The sequence below is a fragment of the Erithacus rubecula genome (genome assembly GCF_903797595.1).
Source record: "Erithacus rubecula genome assembly, chromosome: 2".
NCBI classification, from domain to species: Eukaryota; Metazoa; Chordata; class Aves; order Passeriformes; family Muscicapidae; genus Erithacus; species Erithacus rubecula.
This window is the reverse complement of record NC_136685.1, coordinates 85,036,980-85,055,102: the sequence shown is the minus strand read 5'-3', so window position 1 is coordinate 85,055,102 and position 18,123 is coordinate 85,036,980. Positions and strand designations below refer to the sequence as shown.

Sequence of the window (18,123 nt, the reverse complement as noted above, 5' to 3'; positions counted from 1 at the left end):
CACTCACCATCGCTGCCCTCCGCTGGACAATAAAATTATTACACTGTAATTTTTGTAAAATAACTACACTTACTGTGTGCTACACAGCAGTTCCCAGGGAAAGGGAACTGCTCAGGCCTCGTTTCACTCCCCGCCGATATCAAAGCTCTCTGAGGGACCCTGAGTTTATCAGGAGCCAGTGCTTAAGGCCGAGGTCAAAAAAGACTCCCGGTGGTGTTGTTTACTTATCCCTGGCTTCCTCCGCACAAGAGGGGCTATAGAGATTCCCCCGAGCGGCCTCGCACTGATACTGATGCGTGGAGACCCTGAAAACCGAGTCACCCGCGGGTCCCATGAGCAGGAGAGCGGGCGCGGACGGTCGGGAGCCCCACACGGCCCCTCCCTCTGTGGGCGGCCGCGGGGCCGGGGCCGCCCGTCCCTCTCCCCGCGGAACTACAGCTCCCGGCGCGCCCCGCGCCGTTCCCATGGCCACGGGCAGCCGGGCCCGCGCCCCGCGCAGCCATGCCCAAGGCCAGGTACCGGGAGCCCTGCCCGCGCTGGAGACGGGAGATCGCTCCCGCTGCTCTGGGGGAAGGGGCTGGCGGCGGGGGAGAACAGCCTGGAAGAGGGAGGAAGGGAGGAATGGAGGGAAGGAGGGTTTGCAATAGGCCGTTCCGGCCTCTACCCCTAAGCGAGCGGGGCCGAGGGCAGGTGGGGCACGCTTGGCCCTTACCCGGTTGTTTCTGTAAGGGACCCCACATTAACGAGTCCGCAGGTGACCGCGGGCCAACCTGAGCAGCCGCCTCCCGCACACGGAGCTCTCCCGAGCCGTGCCCGGCTCCTCTGCCAAGCCTGACACGCCGCACGACCTTTTGAAGGTGTCTTGTGGCGCAGTGGGCTGCCCGGGGAAGAGGTGGAGTGACCGTCCCTGAGGTGTTTTAAGGAAAGCCTGGACGCGGCACTCGGTCTGGTGGTGTTCGGTCACAAGGTGGACTCGGTGATCTCGGGTCTTTTCCAGTCTAACTGATTGTGTGATTAAATGTACTCCAGGCAGAGCCTCCCGCCGCACAGCTGGTACGTGCTCAGTATGTGCCACAGGTGGCGGCTGGGGAAATTGAGAAATGCAACTTCAGCTGGTTTGGTTAGAAGTACTTCCACAAACAGAGAGCAGGAGGTGTGAAATAATAATAATAGCAATAGTCATCATCATCTACACCACAATAACTTTCATTTAGATGTTTTCAGGAATTAGGGCCTTAGATGTTTGTTTTCTCTAATTGTTCTCTTCTTACTTTGTTTTCTTCTGAATAGTGATACTTTATGGGATCTTGCTATAGCTGAAGTGGAGAAGAGAGAAAATCCTGATGATGATGGTGTCAAGCCAGGGGAAGTTTGGGAAAAATCAATATTATTTATGGGAAACAAAAATGGGGTAATCTAAATACTGTACAATTCTACACTTTTCAAACATAATTTTTGTCAGGGAAAACATCTTGTATTTTCAGGTGTTAAGGTTCACTTAATTTTAAAGACATAACATATCATTCTACAGAGGTCTGATTTATTACTAATTCTGTTTTAAGTACAGTGTTCCTATTACTATATTTGTCATATCTGTTAGTTTATACTTACAATAATGATAATGTAACTTGATTCTGATTGAAAATTGGACCTAAGTTTCCACTCTAAGGCTGCCAAAAGTTATATGCATTTACAGTTTTCTGGTGCTTTATTGTAGGAATGTTAAATGAATTTGACTTAGTGACACAGCTTTATGCTTTAAAGACAGTTCAGTAGAGTTCCTCTGTTTTTAATTTCCAGGGAAAGACCACTATCATACTGAGATGCCTTGAGAGGTATGTGTTAAATATTTTAAAGCACTTTCCAGCTGTAGATTGTGTGATAATTCATAATACATGTATGCAGATGTGTTCTGTGACTGGTTGATCACTAACTTCATTTATAGGAATGTGCTTATTTCCCTTCATTATAACCTCTAAGGTGACCCTTTCAAGTCCTTCTCCAGTGTTAGCTGGAATTACTCATTTATTTGGGCTGGTGCTGCTGCTTCTCCTGTCTTCAGTATCTGACACCTCCTGTCTAAAAGTGTCCTCTCTGTACTGCTGTCTCTAAACCAAATTCTGAACTGACTGTTAAATTCAATTTAGTAACCATAGAATTAACTTCCTTTCTTTAGAGAATCTTGACAAAATTAATTACTTTTCCTCTAGGGAAGAGTCTCCAAAACCTACATTAGCCTTGGAATATACTTTTGGAAGAAGGGCAAGGAGACCCAATACAGTGAGTATAAAGTATAATTTACCATATCTTTATATATACACACACCTAAAAATAACATAAAGAAACTCTTTTGCAGCCTAAAGATGTAGCTCACTTTTGGGAACTAGGTGGTGGAACTTCATTAGTAGAACTCATTCAAATACCAATCACTAGCCACAACATAAGGTAAGTGTAAATTCAATTACAATTCCAGAGTTAATTTGAGCTTTCCTTCAAATATTAATAATCTCTAAACTTTTCTTTTTTAGTATAAATTTTTTATGAAAACCTTTGAAAGATAGAACATTTACAGGGTTTTGCTAAGAATACCATGATGCTTTGCTTTGGTCTTCCTCTTCATGCTTCTCTCCTAAATAAACAAGTTGTAAATAATCTCAACAAAACATGGAGGAAATAGGCTGGACTTTAATAGATAGAACAAGAAATGCAGAAAAAGAGAAGACATAATATCTTTATGCTCAGTGAAGAGCAAAAAAAGAGACTTGGGGACATATGAAAAATGAAATCTTGCTTCCTACTTTTGTGCTCACATAGATGCTCTTTCTGTGACAGATATTTTAGGGTGAAAAATAAGGCCAAAAATTGTGACAAAAAAAAAAAAAACCTCTGGATTTTAGTGAAATGATCTTTTAATAAGAAAGTAATTTCCTAACAGAGAGATTGTATTTCCTGGAGGGACTAGAGCTGCTGAAATTATTTGAAAACAAAAGGAAAAAGAAATTTTGATCAGATTAAGAGAATGTAGTGAGAAGAATCCATTAAAGTCATGGACAGCATAAGAAGAAGAAATGCATGAAAAGTTGCATGAAGAAATAACAAAGTGATAGGAGGTGCTTTTTATGGGTTTTTTTGGCTAAGGAAGATGGGAATTGAAAGGGGAGAAGAGGGTTAAAAGATAAAGCAATACATCATAATACAAAAGTTATTTCATTGGTATTGAGCTTTAACTTCTGTGGGGAAGAAAAAGGAGGGATATAATTTTTATCAGGTACATTTGCTCCTGTTTTGACTTCTGAAATAATGTCATTATTTGTGAGAGACTAAGACAGAGGGAATAAAAATAAAACACTTCTGGCATGTGAAGCTCTTTGTCTCTAGAAGAGCTTGGGAGAGAAAAAATTATTTATAATTTTTTAGCCCCTGACCAAATTACATTAATTGAGCTCTACCTCCATTTGTCTTTTCTTCCTTTTTTACTGATGAGAGATTTTCTGATGTGGAAAATCTTAAGACTCTTTGCTGGGATAGCAATGTTGTGTAAGAACAATTCACTTCTGTTCACAAGGTAATATTTTAACATGCCAGTAAAAATTCTACTATTTCAACAAATATAAGTGCATTTTGCTGGTTTTCTCATCATTGTAGACAAGCAATTTGCTTATTTAAAAGTCCCATAAACTATATATAGTTTCAGCAAGAGACTTTTCACCAGATTTTTCTTCCCCACAGCATTTTAAAATGAAATTGAACACTCAGTTTGTTTCATCACTTTTGTAATACCACTCTGGTCTAGAATTCCCTTTTTCAAGTCAGGCTGGAATAGGATAGAATGGCATCCATTCAGATTACTGCATTTGCAGTGATCTTTACAGTTGCACTAAAATGCAGCTGGTGTTTTGGGAGGCAGGGTTGTAGAAAGAGGACTTCAGATGTAAAACATTTCTCATCAATAATCTACTTTTAAAAGTCTGGCAGTAGCTAAGGATGTCATGAGTACTCTTTTATCTTTCAGAACACTTTTCTTATGCACCCATTCAAGGTTTCAACAAATTGTCACAGTCCATGACACAGAATATTGTCCTTAACCAGGTTTTCTTCATTTCATATTAGAAAATAATAACGAAAGTAGGGAATTTTCCCAGGTATACAGGGAATACAGGTAATAGTAAAGATCCTAGCTGTTGGCTAACATTGCTTGGTCTGGGATTGTAGTCTTATGAGATGACAGGGATACATAAGAGCAGAAATCCTTCCTCCTAGGAAGGAGCTACAGATCTGAGGCTATTTTGCATATTTTACAGTTTGAAGACAGTCCCCAAAAACAATGCTTGATTGAAAGTTGCCAAAATAACAGTTCTGAACAAGAGACAAGGGAAAGATTTCTTCAGAATACAGAATATCCCTAAAAGCCATCTTGCTTTGCTGTGACATTTAATTCCATCTTAGCAGTTAGATGTTCACATTTGCACTACAGGTGTGGTTTTGTATGAAAATGCTAAATATCTCATGCACTAAATATGTGACCAAATAATGCCTATTTAATAGGTCATTTGCTGTAGTTCTGGTATTGGATCTCTCCAAACCAAATGAACTCTGGACTACTATGGAGAGCCTTCTGCAGGTCACCAGGAACCATGTGAAGAGAGTTTTAACAAAACTAGAAAAGACAAACCCTGAAGTAGCTGCTGAAATTAAACAGAGAATGTGGAACGATCTGCGGAGGGATCACCCTGTAAGTTACTTCTAATATTTTCTCCAGATGTCACAGGCCTTTATACAGTTAAAGATAATGCTTTTGAAAATCATAAACAACTCTTTTAGATTTTTATGCATGACTGAAAATCCATTTGATGTAGATGAACCTGTTCACTGGAAAATTATAGCAATTTAATAAAAATTCAATAAGAGCAGAAACAAGGAAAGAAGGTTTCTTATATCTTTTTGTTAGATATCTAATGTGATTGTTATGGCATGTTACACCAATCAAAAGAAATAGTTTTAGAGTAGCAGTTTGCTTTTTTCCCCCTCATCTTTTTAAAATGAAGATGAAAACTAGAATGTACAAAAGTCATCTAGCAAGAGACTAGCTGAAGGTACAAATTTAAGCAAAGAATATAGTTATAACAGCCATCAACATGACTATATACTTTGCATTTATTTAAATGTCTATCACAAACTCAATGCCTTTTGATAATCTGACAACTAATTAAATTATAAAGTTTCAGAAATGTTAACATCAGTCCTTTAAACATAATTGCTAACTAAATCTCTGGAAAAGCTAAACTAGATTATGCGCAATAGAAATGAAAAGTCATTGTGCATTAAACCTCTGCAAATGTTGTGTGTATATAATGCATAAATAAGTATTCAACAATTCAAAGACCTGGCATGTAAATCTAGTTACTGTAACTTCTGTAAAATTCTTCAATACAGCAAGTGCTTGTAGAGCTCAAAAATTTAAAAGTAAATCAAAATATATGAGAAAGCAAGATACACAGCACTCCGTAGGTTTAGTGTATGGGGTTTGATATAGGGATTGTTTTGGTTTTTACTTCTAGAGAAGGCAGTTCACAAAAAAATAACACCTACATGCACACCTGGCAGTAAATTATGACCACAGTGTCTAGTTTCATGTAGAGGTTTACATACCAGAAAATTGCAAGCTTATTGCTATAAGGAAAAATAATAATGCTATTAATTGTTAAGAAAACTTGTTATTCTTGCACTGTAGGAAACACAATTATACCTTCTGAATTAAAATTTCAGTTTAGCTTCCATTATCAAAGACATCAATAATGCAAATAAAATAATATGTTACTGCTTGGTTCTCTTCTTACTTTCATCACTGTTCAAAGAAAAATTGTCTCAATTTATTAGAAGAAAATATTATCTTTTATAGTCAAATTTAATGACAGTTTATGGAGATCATTATGTGCCTTTTAATGGCTAAGCATATTTTATCACAAGCAGGAATCAATGAAATACTTATATTTTTAAGGATTAAGATCTACTTAATTGGCCTGGCTAAAGAATTATTTGCCATGATGATAAAACATCAATTACAGACCTTGTTTAAAAAGGCTGGATGTATCTAAAGTACTCCATAGTCAAAACAATAATAGGGTTCAATATGCTAGTTTTAGGGTTTCTGATATTATCCCAAATTTTCCTCTTAGTTAGGAAATGAAAACTATTTTTTTCAGTTTTATATTCTATGTACTCATTTTTAAGTTGCAATAGTTTTGCTCAGAGGTTTTGCTTTGACAGTGTGTGAGTGAAGCCGTTCTTTCTCCTCTCCAATTAGAGGATTTTCAGTATGTGCAGCTTCTGTCAACATTCTGTCATTTCACATGTGAAGTACCTGGGGTTAGGAGGAGCAGTTGGACCAACCTCTGCTATAATAAATCCTTCTTGCACTGCTGCAGCCAAAGCAGCTTGAATAAATAATTGCTTGAACATACAAGGGGATTATCTCATTTCATATGGACTACAGCAAACCTTTCCAGACCACTTGAGAATTCTTGTAATTCACTTATTAAAATTTTTATCCCACGTTAGCTATTTAGCACTTAAGTCTCACTCTCAGACCTGCTGTCCTCCATTGATAGTGATTCACATTTTCAAGATTATTGGATGATGTTTCCTCTTTGTGCTAATATCAAACATTTGAAATTCACATTAAATACTGTTTAAGTGTTTGGAAAACATCATGTGGGGAGGACAAATGCATAATACAAGCAAATTATTCCACTTATTTTTCTTGAGATTTTATTTGTATTCTTTAAGATTTTATCCAAGGAAGGTGAATGTGTCAAAAAGCCAGTTCTATTAATCCAGGCTGACAGGTGTTCTGTGAACACATCAGGTTTTTCCTCTCTTCCTTTCCCATCTAAAAATGTAATACATAGTGTAAAAGCCCTTTTATGCTAGTAAGTGTTCTGACTACTCAAAGGGATTGTTTCCTGACCATTCAGGAAGAAAATGGTGGAACATAATATGGATATTGCAATGAAGTTGATTACTCTACCTTAAGGTTTGGAAAACCTTGTCTTCTGTGTATTAATTTTATCCCCTTTCAGCTGCTTTAAACAGTTGCAATTTTCTACAGTTTGTTTACAGAGCTTAACTGTCCTATATCTTTTTAACAGGATTATGCATTAGTTGATCCTTTTCCACTACCTTTGGTGATCATTGGAAGCAAATATGATATTTTTAATGTAAGTATTACTTAGGTACATTTTTAATAATTAAATTTTCCCCAGTACATATTCTGTATATTAAAATTTCACTAGTATAATAGTAATCTTTTGCACTGAAGTGTGGACAGACAGTCTTCTACCAAAAAAAAAAAAAATCATCTTTCCATCCAACGCATTAAGGAAGGCCTACTATCATTCCTTCACAAAACAATCCCAAACTGATGATTTTTGAGATGTACATAGAAAATGTTAAGACAAAAGCTGTTGCAGACCAAAAAGGGAAGCCAGAAAACACCATGTGGATGTTTTCCTTTTATAATGAGAGAAATCCAACTCCATGTGTCCTTATGACAGCAGCTGTAAGTTTATGGCAGTGAAAGAAGGGTGTATCTCAAGTCAGCTGATTAGATTTTTTTGGCAGTTGTGGCAGCTTCAGTCTGGAACTTCTTGTAAAGCACTTCCTAAGTTTCTAGAGACAAGTGAGTAATTGCATCTTTTATGAAAGGAAGGAAAGAAATGACATAGTACTGCTGGATTCTTTCCCAGGACATAAAAAACCCAAACAAATGCATTCTCACTGCACTTGATCATGAGAAACTAGGACAGTACTTTTGATTTTTAGCAGTCATGCTGGCAGCCTGTGCTTCTCTGGGTGGCTACACAGTGCACTCAATAGCTGGCTGACTCTCTGAGTTACTGAATTCTTTATTGATAAGGGACTTGCCTTCTCTCATACCGAAGCTTTATGTTGAGCCACGACCCCCTTAAATGACTCTCATGTAATAAGGACAAAAAACTAGCCTACTTCCTTTAGGAGTCTATGGATTGACTCCTGCAGGCACCACTGGAACCAAGTTTTCACCCATTTTATCCAGGGAAGGCCATCTGTATGATCTTAGATTAAACAGACATGGAAAGAAAGGTATTTTGATGTACCTTTCAAATATTGCAGGTATTAGAATTTAGACAGCATATACCCAAAGATTTACTTAAATATCTTTGCAAAAAGAAAAAAGAAAGTCCTTATTCTTCTAGTAGGCAGGATTTCTACTGGTAAAAATTTAAAACAGTATAAAAAAAAAAATTGAAAATTAAATGTGCATTCTCAATTAAAAAAACTTTTCCTGGACTAACATATTGCCTGAATTAGGCTCCATCTGTAAAAAAGAAACAAAGAGAAATTGTGACATTTCTTTTCAGAGTAGGCTGTTACTGATTCTGTCTTAAGATATAATTATGCTGACAGCTGAAAGCCTTATATATTGTAGCTTAAGTGCATTGCAGTTTATATAAAAAAATAAAAGTTCTAACTGTATTTTGGGCTTTGTTTCTTAAATCTGTGTTCCACTATCAACTTTTTCAGGAGTTTGACTCCGAAATGAGGAAAATAATAAGCAAGACACTTCGGTTTGTTTCACATTATTATGGAGCATCATTAGTGGTGTGTATTTTCACTGTCTACTTAAGGATAGAGAAGATGAACAATATTACTGTTACAAAACACGTTTTTTTAAATAGTACTGTAAAGCTCCTAGAGAAAATAGGATTTCATTGGTTTTACAGGAGCTTTCTTCATGAGACTATCTGTTGAAGAAGTCATTGTACTGGCAGGGGATGGATGGACACGTCTTGTAAACAAGCAAACTACACAGTTCCCCTATTCCCAGTACCAGCAAAAATGAAATGAAAATTGTTACCACTATAGCCACCTTAGTTCCTACACTGAGTTTACTGCATCTTGGGGAAATTTTTTTTTTATACCAGAAAGGAGAATGGGCAAAAGTGATTTCCTTAGATTGAGTTAGAGAACTGGCCCTTTTGGTTTCAGAAGCATGAACTTACATGAAGTGACTCGGCTTTTGCAGATTTAAAATCAAGGGCTCATTTTCACAGTAATTTATGTATATACAATATATGTATACAGATTACTACACTTAGGGTGTTAAAGAAGGACAGGAGCTTCCTACAGAAGTGGGTAGAAAGATGCCAACATGAGGACAATGAAGTATACCAAATTTACTGGGGCCAGGTATTAATTTGCAAGGCTCTGTTCTCTTTGTAGATGACAAAATGTAATAAATCTATGATGGAAGTTCATAATATATATGTTTTGTTTTCTGATTCATTTAGTTTACCAGTAAATCTGAGGCTCTCTTGCTGAAAGCCCGTGCTCTTATTAATCACTTGGCATTTGGCTACGATAAAAGGTAACATTACTGTTCAACTATTAAATGTCTTGCTCAGAGCCCGAAGTTACTTAATATTTTAATCATAAAAACTTTTCTTTTTCTTAAACATTATATCTGAAAGATTTTTGTTCATAGGCTTGAACTCCTGTGAGACAGCTGCCTATCTGTGCTAAGGACAGTGGTAGCTCCTTAGTTTTCATCCTCAAACCGATGAATGAAAAATGTGGTTACCACTGGAATTGAGTGCTATTTTATTTATATGTATTTATTGCAAAACCCACAAAGTCTCTAGTCTTGGCTAGAATAATGTTGGTTTTTGTTCATTGCTAAATGCTCACTTGATACATTTTCTTATTTTCTGTTTAGTAAGTCTGTATCAGTGGATCCCAGCAAACCTCTCTTTATACCAGCAGGCCTGGATTCCATGAGCCAAATAGGTTTGAACATTTCCTCTTCATTGTTTGTTGCTTAATTCTTTTGAAAACAAGAAAAACACATTCAGCACATAGATAAATTACAGCACAGCAGTATCAGTTTTAACAGATTATTGATGGGAATAGCTTAGAGATTTTTAAATCGTGATTCAGTATATTACTGAGAATTATCTGTGCAGCTTTGTTAGGTAGTTTAATATAAAGTCTCTGGACTATGTAAAATAATAAAGTACCAATAAGCTTAGATATGAAAGAAAATAAAACATACAAAACCTCTCAGCCCATTTCATGGTAGGAGATCAATGTTTTTTTCAAACTTGTTGTACCTTGTCAGTGTAGAAGGTAAAATATTAAATTAGATGGATCATTATGCAAAATCATTCTGTGATTTATCTGGTTATGACAACACATTTGTCTTATGTGTGCTGTGATCTTCAGGACCACCACCTACCTCTGACAGTGATCTTGGAAAGATGCGTGCCAACACGCCTTTGGAACTATGGAAGAAAGTATTTGAGAAAACATTTCCTCCCAAGGTAGGCATGTATATGCCATGCACACAGTTGCTTTTCTCACAGAATAGCAGCAATATCTCTGCTCCTCTTTGTCTTTCAAGTCCACTGACTAGTATTTCAATCTCACTTAGTAGTTCTCAGATAAAGACTTTTATGTAGTAATGCTTCTACATTTTCAACCACCTTCCTACATTTAGAAATTATGAAAGATGCTGTTCTCAGTATAAAATGCCACAACATAATAAAGACTAAACTTCTCAGAAACGACACAGAAGTGTTGTTTTTCATGTTAGTTTTCCTCACAGCCTTTAAAAACACAATAAACAAATGTTTCCTCCTGCACCCACCCCTCCAAGTACCCCCTTTACACCTCCTGAATCAGCTGGAGAAAACACTTCTCATCTTGCAAGCTCCATCACTGTTCATCAGTGTATCAGTTTAATTAAAGAATTAAACATTTGCCAAATAAATTCACAGTCTCCGGTTTTGGTTCCACAGTGGGCTTTAAATTTTGAAGCTATTTTTATGCATTGTAAACTTCTTTTTCCATTGTCTCACCTAAGAAGTAGAATTCTGCTTTATTTTATTCCATCACTGGTATTACTGCCTTCTTGCTACTTTCCATTTGATATGATTCAAAAGAAATGTGCAGGACAATATTTTTAAAAACCCTCCTCATTTGATAGTTTTTCTCAATATTAGTGTATTTGCTTTTTTGGAATCCAAGTTATAGATCACTCAAGGCTAGGAAGTGAAAATTCAGATATTTGCCAAAGATAGCAATCAGATTCTCAGCTATTGAAGTAATGCTTCTAATAACCAGAACTGAATTCTAGTCATGAGTGTTAAATATTTAAGTAAGGGCAACCTCAACTGTGCCCTAATGCCATGGACCAGAAACGGTATTTTCATTTTGATGCTCAAGAATAATAACCAAACACCAGATAAGAATATTTTCTGCCCTTTAGAATCTAGCTGCACTATTACTTTTTCTTCATTTTACTGATAGAACAGCTTTTTTTTTATTTTTAACTAATCTGTGTCCTGTAGCACAAAATTGTTCCATAAATGCAAGATTTTAATATATTAGTATTAAAAGAAAATACTTCTATACTGTAGATTTTTCTTATTAAAAGAAGATAAATTCTGTCACTTGGGTTTTTTTCTTTTCTCCTTTTAGAGTTTCTGTGATTTACAAGATACCAAGGATCCTGCACAGGATAGTCAATACGCTGAGTATGAAGTTGATGCCATGAGAGCTCAGAAAAACCAGGTATGTGGTAATATTCCAAATGCTGCTCCCAGTCAGGTATTCCAGAACCACTAGCACTGCTGAACTAATAGCATATATTCATACCACCCCTTTGCCCTTAAATAATTTCAGCTTTAGATTTCAGCTTAGTAGTTGGTTGTGAGGGTTTTTTTCCCCTTTGTTATGATACTAAGCCAGTAGACCATTGTTAGATGTCAAAGTTTTCGCTCTGAGTTTCTTTAGAAATTAATAATTCAAATTTTGCCTCAAACTGTTCTCTAGAATTAACTTGCTAAAACAAGCTTTGAAGCTTTCTTGACAATAATTTCCTTATTTCTTCTGTACTTCATTTGAGTGTTGACTGAGAAAGTGTAGGAAGCAATATCAAGGTCTGTGATGGGGACTGTTTACTTCTCTCTTTCTGCTTCAAAACTTATTTAAACTGAAAAGATACTGAGATGGTAACATTTCTGACTTGAATCTTAAGGCTACAGACACTTTATCTTAAACAGAGTGAATGGAATTGTTCCACAGAGTGATGATATGTGGCTTTACCCCTGAATTACAGAAAAGACCTTTAATGAGGAAAGGGTCTTTTATTTTTTCCTATTCATTTTGAAGTGTTTCTGCCTTTCTCTAGATTAGTGAGGAATTAATTGTATTAAAAAATTCCATGGCAAACTAGATGAAGGTTAAAGGATTGCCTTAGAGCTGTCAGTATATAATATCAGCTGAGTAGCAGCACTGTATATAACAGTTTTCATCAGTATCATAGGTATGAGTCTGTTAAAATCAAACCAAGATTTATCCAAAGATGCAATTTCAAAAATCCCCTGCAGCCTTTGAACTTCCACATTACCTGCAATATCCTATTAATGTAGATATCAGTTCTGAATTTCTGTCACATCAAGAGCAATCTTAGAAATCATTACAATTTGTAAAGCATGCTGCTTTTGGAATTTATAATACAAACATACTCAGTATGGCTACATATCTCAAAATAACTATATAGTATACTAGGTTTGTTATTTTTACATAATAATGTGTTTCAAAAGAAGATACTGGTATGTATTGATTAAATCATACAGGAAATTATTAACTTTCTATTTTTAAACAAAAGACACAGGCTTTTAGAATCTTAATCTGTTCAAGGGCATTGAAAACCATTATAGCTTCTTTTTGTTGGACAACTACAAGTAATTTGAGCATTAAAGAGAAAATTACTTTTGTTATCTGTAGTTATTCCTTAAGTTTTCTATCATGAAGTTTAATTTTTACAAGATTATTTGCACATTATTAAAATGTTTTATACCAGGAATTTGAAATGCATCAAGCTAAAAATATGCATCTAAAAGAAAAGAACTCTCTAGCTACCATGTTTCTTGAAGTGTCCTTCTGTTTTCCAGTTCAACGGAAAGCAGCACAAAAATCCTATTTTTAATGCAACTTTTTAAATTCACTGTGTCTGACATTCTTTATAGAGTCTCATGTTATCTGTTGTGTAAGGAGGACCAGTATATTCAGATGGTCAATATGCAACGTGATGTTAATGAAATCATGGGACCTAATGCAAAATTATAAGTATCATGTGATGAATATTTTCATGTTATCATTTTTCCCGGTTACTTTCGGTTAATTAATGTTACTTTGGACTCCAGGTAATAGCCTCTTTGCTTATTTATCTCAAAGATAAGCTTTAAAAGAAAAATAAGCACAAAACCAGCAAGGGAAGCAAAACACAGTCCCTGTCACTGTATCTGATAGAAGAACCAGCGATACCTGACTGACTCAGTCTTGGTCAGGACTGCTGAATAATACTGTAATAGATTTAAAGATAACTGTGGCAATGCAAAGTTTATATAAATAATTTCCAAATTTTTAAATTTGATTGAAGGATTTGCCTACATTCTAGCAGAGTAAAAGATTGAATTCTAATTCTTAAATAAGGAAACAGTTTTTATAAAGAAAAATATTAAGCAAGTCCCTGACTGACTCCGAGGTAACTGTCAGCCAGCATTTATCTGAGAAGCTGTTTGGCTGTAGAGTCCAGCTCATCAGAATGCTGACACAACTGTTTTCTTTTAGACCAGATCATCTTGCCTCCTTAATATTTTCAGTTAATTATGTGAGATGTGCCACTTTCTTTCTAATCATTTTGCTCTGGAAAGCTCTCTGAGGCTGTCTTTTCCTCACTGTGCCTTTCTTCAAGATGGAGCACATCTCTCTTTCTCAACTGTGTCTTTTCTTGTCCCACAGACATACATAGCACAAGTTTATATCAAATAGTGCTCTTGGAATTGTTTACTGCTTTTCATTCCTTATAGTTAAGCTCTGAAAGAGAATAAAGCACCAGGGACCCTCTTGAAATTTATATTTCTAATGTAATTCTTTACTAGCAAATTTTCTCCAGGAACTAGTAGAACATTGTGGGATTTACATGGCTTTCAAGATTGAAAAAATATATTCATTTTGCATTAATTATTTGGCCTTAAATGTCTAGGTTTTGGTCAATTCTTCATACATAAACCACATGGCAAACTTCTCATTCTCTATCCATTCCCTATTAGCTTTTTGGCTTTTGATGCTTTCAGGTCACCTTAATTTTGTTTTTGGTACACACATAACTGGAATAAGAGTGAGATCTTTTAAAGTAATATTTCTGATTAGAGCTGTATATGCACACCTGCATCTGTGAGCACCTATGGGGAGCATAAAAGTCTTGTTCCTTAGTTCCTTCTAAACATTTGTGGCAGTGAGAGCCTGGCACATGGGTTCTCTTTCCTTTAGAAATGCTCTCTGCCAGAGATGCAAGTACTCTAAGGTGTCTTTTTGGAAGCTTTTCTTTGTTTCCTATTACGCCTTCACTGCTAATATTCAAAATGGGTGCTTGGACCTCTTGATCTGGACATTTGACTACAGCTTCATTCATTGATGCAATAGATAAAGCTCAGCCTTGAGTTGAATGAACTGGAGAGCCTCCTACTCAAGTGCTACTCAAGTGCTTCAGAAGTCATGCAGTGCCAAAGTTCTCAGTGATTGGTCCTTGTCACACAGAGCTATTACTTGAGGGATTGGTGCCAGTTCTAGCTGAAGCCTCATGCCATGACATAATGTCAGAAAAGTAGATGCCTGGTGCCATTTGGTGTCACCTAGTAAGTCATGGAAGCAGTCCTTAGCGGACAGAGATGTAACTGTTAAGACTTCAAAAAGCCATAAACACAAGAAGATTCTACATCTCACAAGAAAGGATAGTTGCATTTCACCTAAAATTGCAGCAGCCTGATCAACTGTGGCACTCACAATTCACAGCAAATATCACCTCCATGTCAGACATGCAGGCTGACATGGGGACTGTGTTGGCCAACAGACTGAGAACCATATTTTTTCAGCATACTTTGCTGACAAGAACATATTGCTGAACTTCATTAGACCATTTCAATCTCATTCCACAGAACAGATTTCATACTGTGCCAGGAACCCTTGGTCACACAGGTGTTACTGGGTAGAGAAATAGAACAGGCCCCTACTTTAACCCATGTCACAGAGCAGTACCACCTTTCATTTTCTCCACAGAAGGACATGTGCTAGTCTTTGTAAGAGAAAAAGTTTAGGATATTTACTCAGCTGCAAAGAACATGCTTTCCTGTTTTCACATGAAAGCATGTCCTAATAGGTAAAATAGATTTCTTTTTTTAAACCAAATTAAAGAGCATTATTAGAGCACTGCTATTAAATTTTCTACTAAAGTTTGTGTGTTTAAGATTTTTAATTAGTGTTTCAGTACTTGGTTGCTTTCACCATGTTCCAGATTGAAGGCACTTCTAGTAAGAAACTGCATGAAAAGGAAAGTAGAAGCCATATCAGTAACTCAGAACAGAGGAAATGCAACAATTAAAGCTTTTCCTACAATCTTAATTTTCCCTTCTTGTTTGTAGACATTGTAGTATTGTCTTTAATTACATGATCATATACTATTTTGCTGCTACCTCAATTCAATTGTTCAGTATTTCTTTTCATCATCCTTATTCTTTATGTACCTTATTTTTCAACCTGCCATTCAGATACTTCAATGAACACAAAAGTATTATTCTTTTTTTTCTCTGAGAGTGTGTGGTTATGTTATCTTATCTGAGTGCCTCACAAACACAAGTTAAGTCTTTCTTCCCAATCCCTTTATGAGATTAGGTGTGATCTTCCCTGTTTGACAGATGTAGAATTTACAGAAACACAGAAGCATTAAGGTTAAAAAAATAAATTTAAGCCCACTTTATGCCAATGTTGAGACATCTGTGATAAGCTGCTAGCACTAATTATGTTTAAAGCATTCAGAGCACATTAAAAGCACATTTAAATTGCAATTATTTTTCCTTTGTATATCTGATCTCTGCCCTCTACACTTGCACCCTCAAAACAAGCATAGCATAATGCTAGCATGAAGACTTTGGTGTACTTTGAGATATATTCTTTTGTAGGATCTTCTTTCACTTTGGAGAGATGATCTTTCAGCTGACTGTATCATCAGTTCTAGAATTCTGCTCATGTTTGCAGTAGAAAAACTTAATGAGCAGGAATGGGGGGTCTTTTTCAAGAGGGTCTCTAGAGTGATCTTTAAGTAGTGTTTGAAAGAATTCTGCATTACATTTCTGAGTTATGGGGATGTATTTTATTTTCTGTTTTGCACAAAATCTAGGTAAGTGTACTTTGCTGGCAACATTTTCTCTCCTGAATCACTGAGATTTGTTAAACTATTATTTTTTTTCCTAAATATACTCCCATTTAATATTTTTTTTCCTTTTTTTTTTTTCTATTTCTCATTGTTTAAATGTTAGCCTTACTTAGATACACATCCAAAATACTTAAAATTTTGTTCTGTACTTTTTTATGTAGTGGAGTAGCTAAACAGCTTTAATATATGTTGTGATTTAACAGTTTGCATGTTTGCATTGTTTTGAATTGCCTTTACACTGAAATGCCTCCTAGGCTAGCTAAACCTACAGCAAAATGAATTCTGCTAAATTATCTACCTCTTTCTTTAAAGAGTTTAGTCAGATGATAAATCTGCAAGGGTAATTATTTGGCCAACACCTGTTGACATGACCCCCAAACAGTATTGTCATATATGTAAAACGTGGCTATCTAATTTTACCCCTTCCTGAAGCCTTTGAGAAAGTTTTTAAATGAAATTACTTAGCATAAAGCAGATTCCATGTGCTTCTTAAAATATCACAATATTCTTTCTATTCCTAACAGTTGGCAAGTTTCCAACAGTTCAGTATGTTCCAAGATCATAATTATTTTATATTAATAATGAGGGAGGGAAAATACTGAATCAAGACCAGCTTAGAGATGAACAGTTTGACAGTACTGGAATTGTAGCTAGTAATGCAACTCACTGGCTTTAGCCTAGACAGAATCTGTTGGGTGTCAGTCGCCCATGGATTTACTTAACCCTGCCAGTGGACTCCTACAAGCATCAGCAAGAACATGCACTATCTAAAAATCTTCTCTCTGCTCATACAGCTGGGGTGCTTTCTGAAAACTTTGCACCTCTGACAAATCTGCTGAAATTACTTCTTGAGAGAAAATTCCATTTTCTATTTATTATTTCCATACAATCTTAAAATTATGATTGCTTTGTTGTTCTGCCCTTTAATTTCTTCTTCTTCCCTCTGTGCTCTGGACTGATAGTTAACTTCTGTTAAATTCACCAGGTGTGAATTGTTACTTTTGTCATGCTGATACTTCCATGCCTACAGCAAAACCTCTCTTACTCTCTTTCTATTTCTTACTCTCTTTCAATTAAAATCAAAGTAACAACTGTAAAATACAGTTTTGAAGGTCTTTGCTACATTTATCCTAAGCACTGGTTTATATCCACCTCTTTCCTGATCTAAGTAAGATATGGTGAGTTTTTTTTTCTTGCAAGCAGTACAGGGTTAGGTCTAACAATACCTCATTAGAGCATCATCTTCCTGTAAATTTGCTGGAGGCCTTACTCTGAAATAAATCAAAAGCCATCGTAATGCTTCCTAAATTATTAATTTTGCCTGAATAAAATCTTCAGAAATACTCCTGACAATACACATCCCTACATAAAATTCAGTAGAGGAAACTGTTGTTTGTAATGGTGCTAGAAACCTTCTATTATAGGCTTCAGTGTTCCCAGTTGTCTGAGATGAGGTCATTTGTCTACCTTGCTAGCACTCCACTGATCTAAAGTACAGTAAAATGTAGCTCCCTACATGACAGCAAATGTGGCAAAATTCATAGCATTTTCAGGATAATTTTGTCAAATATAAAAATACAGTACACTTTTTCTACAGTGTAAAGTATTTGTACATACATGCATTTGCCAAATAAATATGTGAAGTTTCTGGAGACTTTTAGTGATGAGAAAATTAGCTTAATATGTTTTTACATTTCTTTTTTAGGAACTTGAACAATACAAAAGAAACGCCTCTAAATCCTGGAAAGGAATGGATTTTGACTCCAATTGATGAACTACTCTGTCTTCAGTTTAACACCATTTACAAA

General features: G+C 36.0%; 1 protein-coding gene across 1 annotated transcript in view; it reads left to right on the top strand.

The window, feature by feature from the left end:
• The first annotated feature begins 387 nt into the window (after window positions 1-387).
• DYNC2LI1 (dynein cytoplasmic 2 light intermediate chain 1) overlaps window positions 388-18,123 on the top strand; it is a 48,660-nt gene continuing 30,924 nt past the window's right edge. The window contains exons 1-14 of the mRNA XM_079298933.1: window positions 388-515; window positions 1,291-1,411; window positions 1,801-1,835; window positions 2,211-2,280; window positions 2,357-2,445; window positions 4,546-4,736; window positions 6,305-6,430; window positions 7,034-7,056; window positions 7,149-7,217; window positions 8,563-8,640; window positions 9,330-9,406; window positions 9,755-9,825; window positions 10,261-10,358; window positions 11,518-11,610. Of these exons, the coding sequence (XP_079155059.1) occupies window positions 502-515; window positions 1,291-1,411; window positions 1,801-1,835; window positions 2,211-2,280; window positions 2,357-2,445; window positions 4,546-4,736; window positions 6,305-6,430; window positions 7,034-7,056; window positions 7,149-7,217; window positions 8,563-8,640; window positions 9,330-9,406; window positions 9,755-9,825; window positions 10,261-10,358; window positions 11,518-11,610 (1,155 nt within the window). The 5' untranslated portion in view covers window positions 388-501. The remainder of the gene's footprint in view (window positions 516-1,290; window positions 1,412-1,800; window positions 1,836-2,210; window positions 2,281-2,356; window positions 2,446-4,545; window positions 4,737-6,304; window positions 6,431-7,033; window positions 7,057-7,148; window positions 7,218-8,562; window positions 8,641-9,329; window positions 9,407-9,754; window positions 9,826-10,260; window positions 10,359-11,517; window positions 11,611-18,123) is intronic.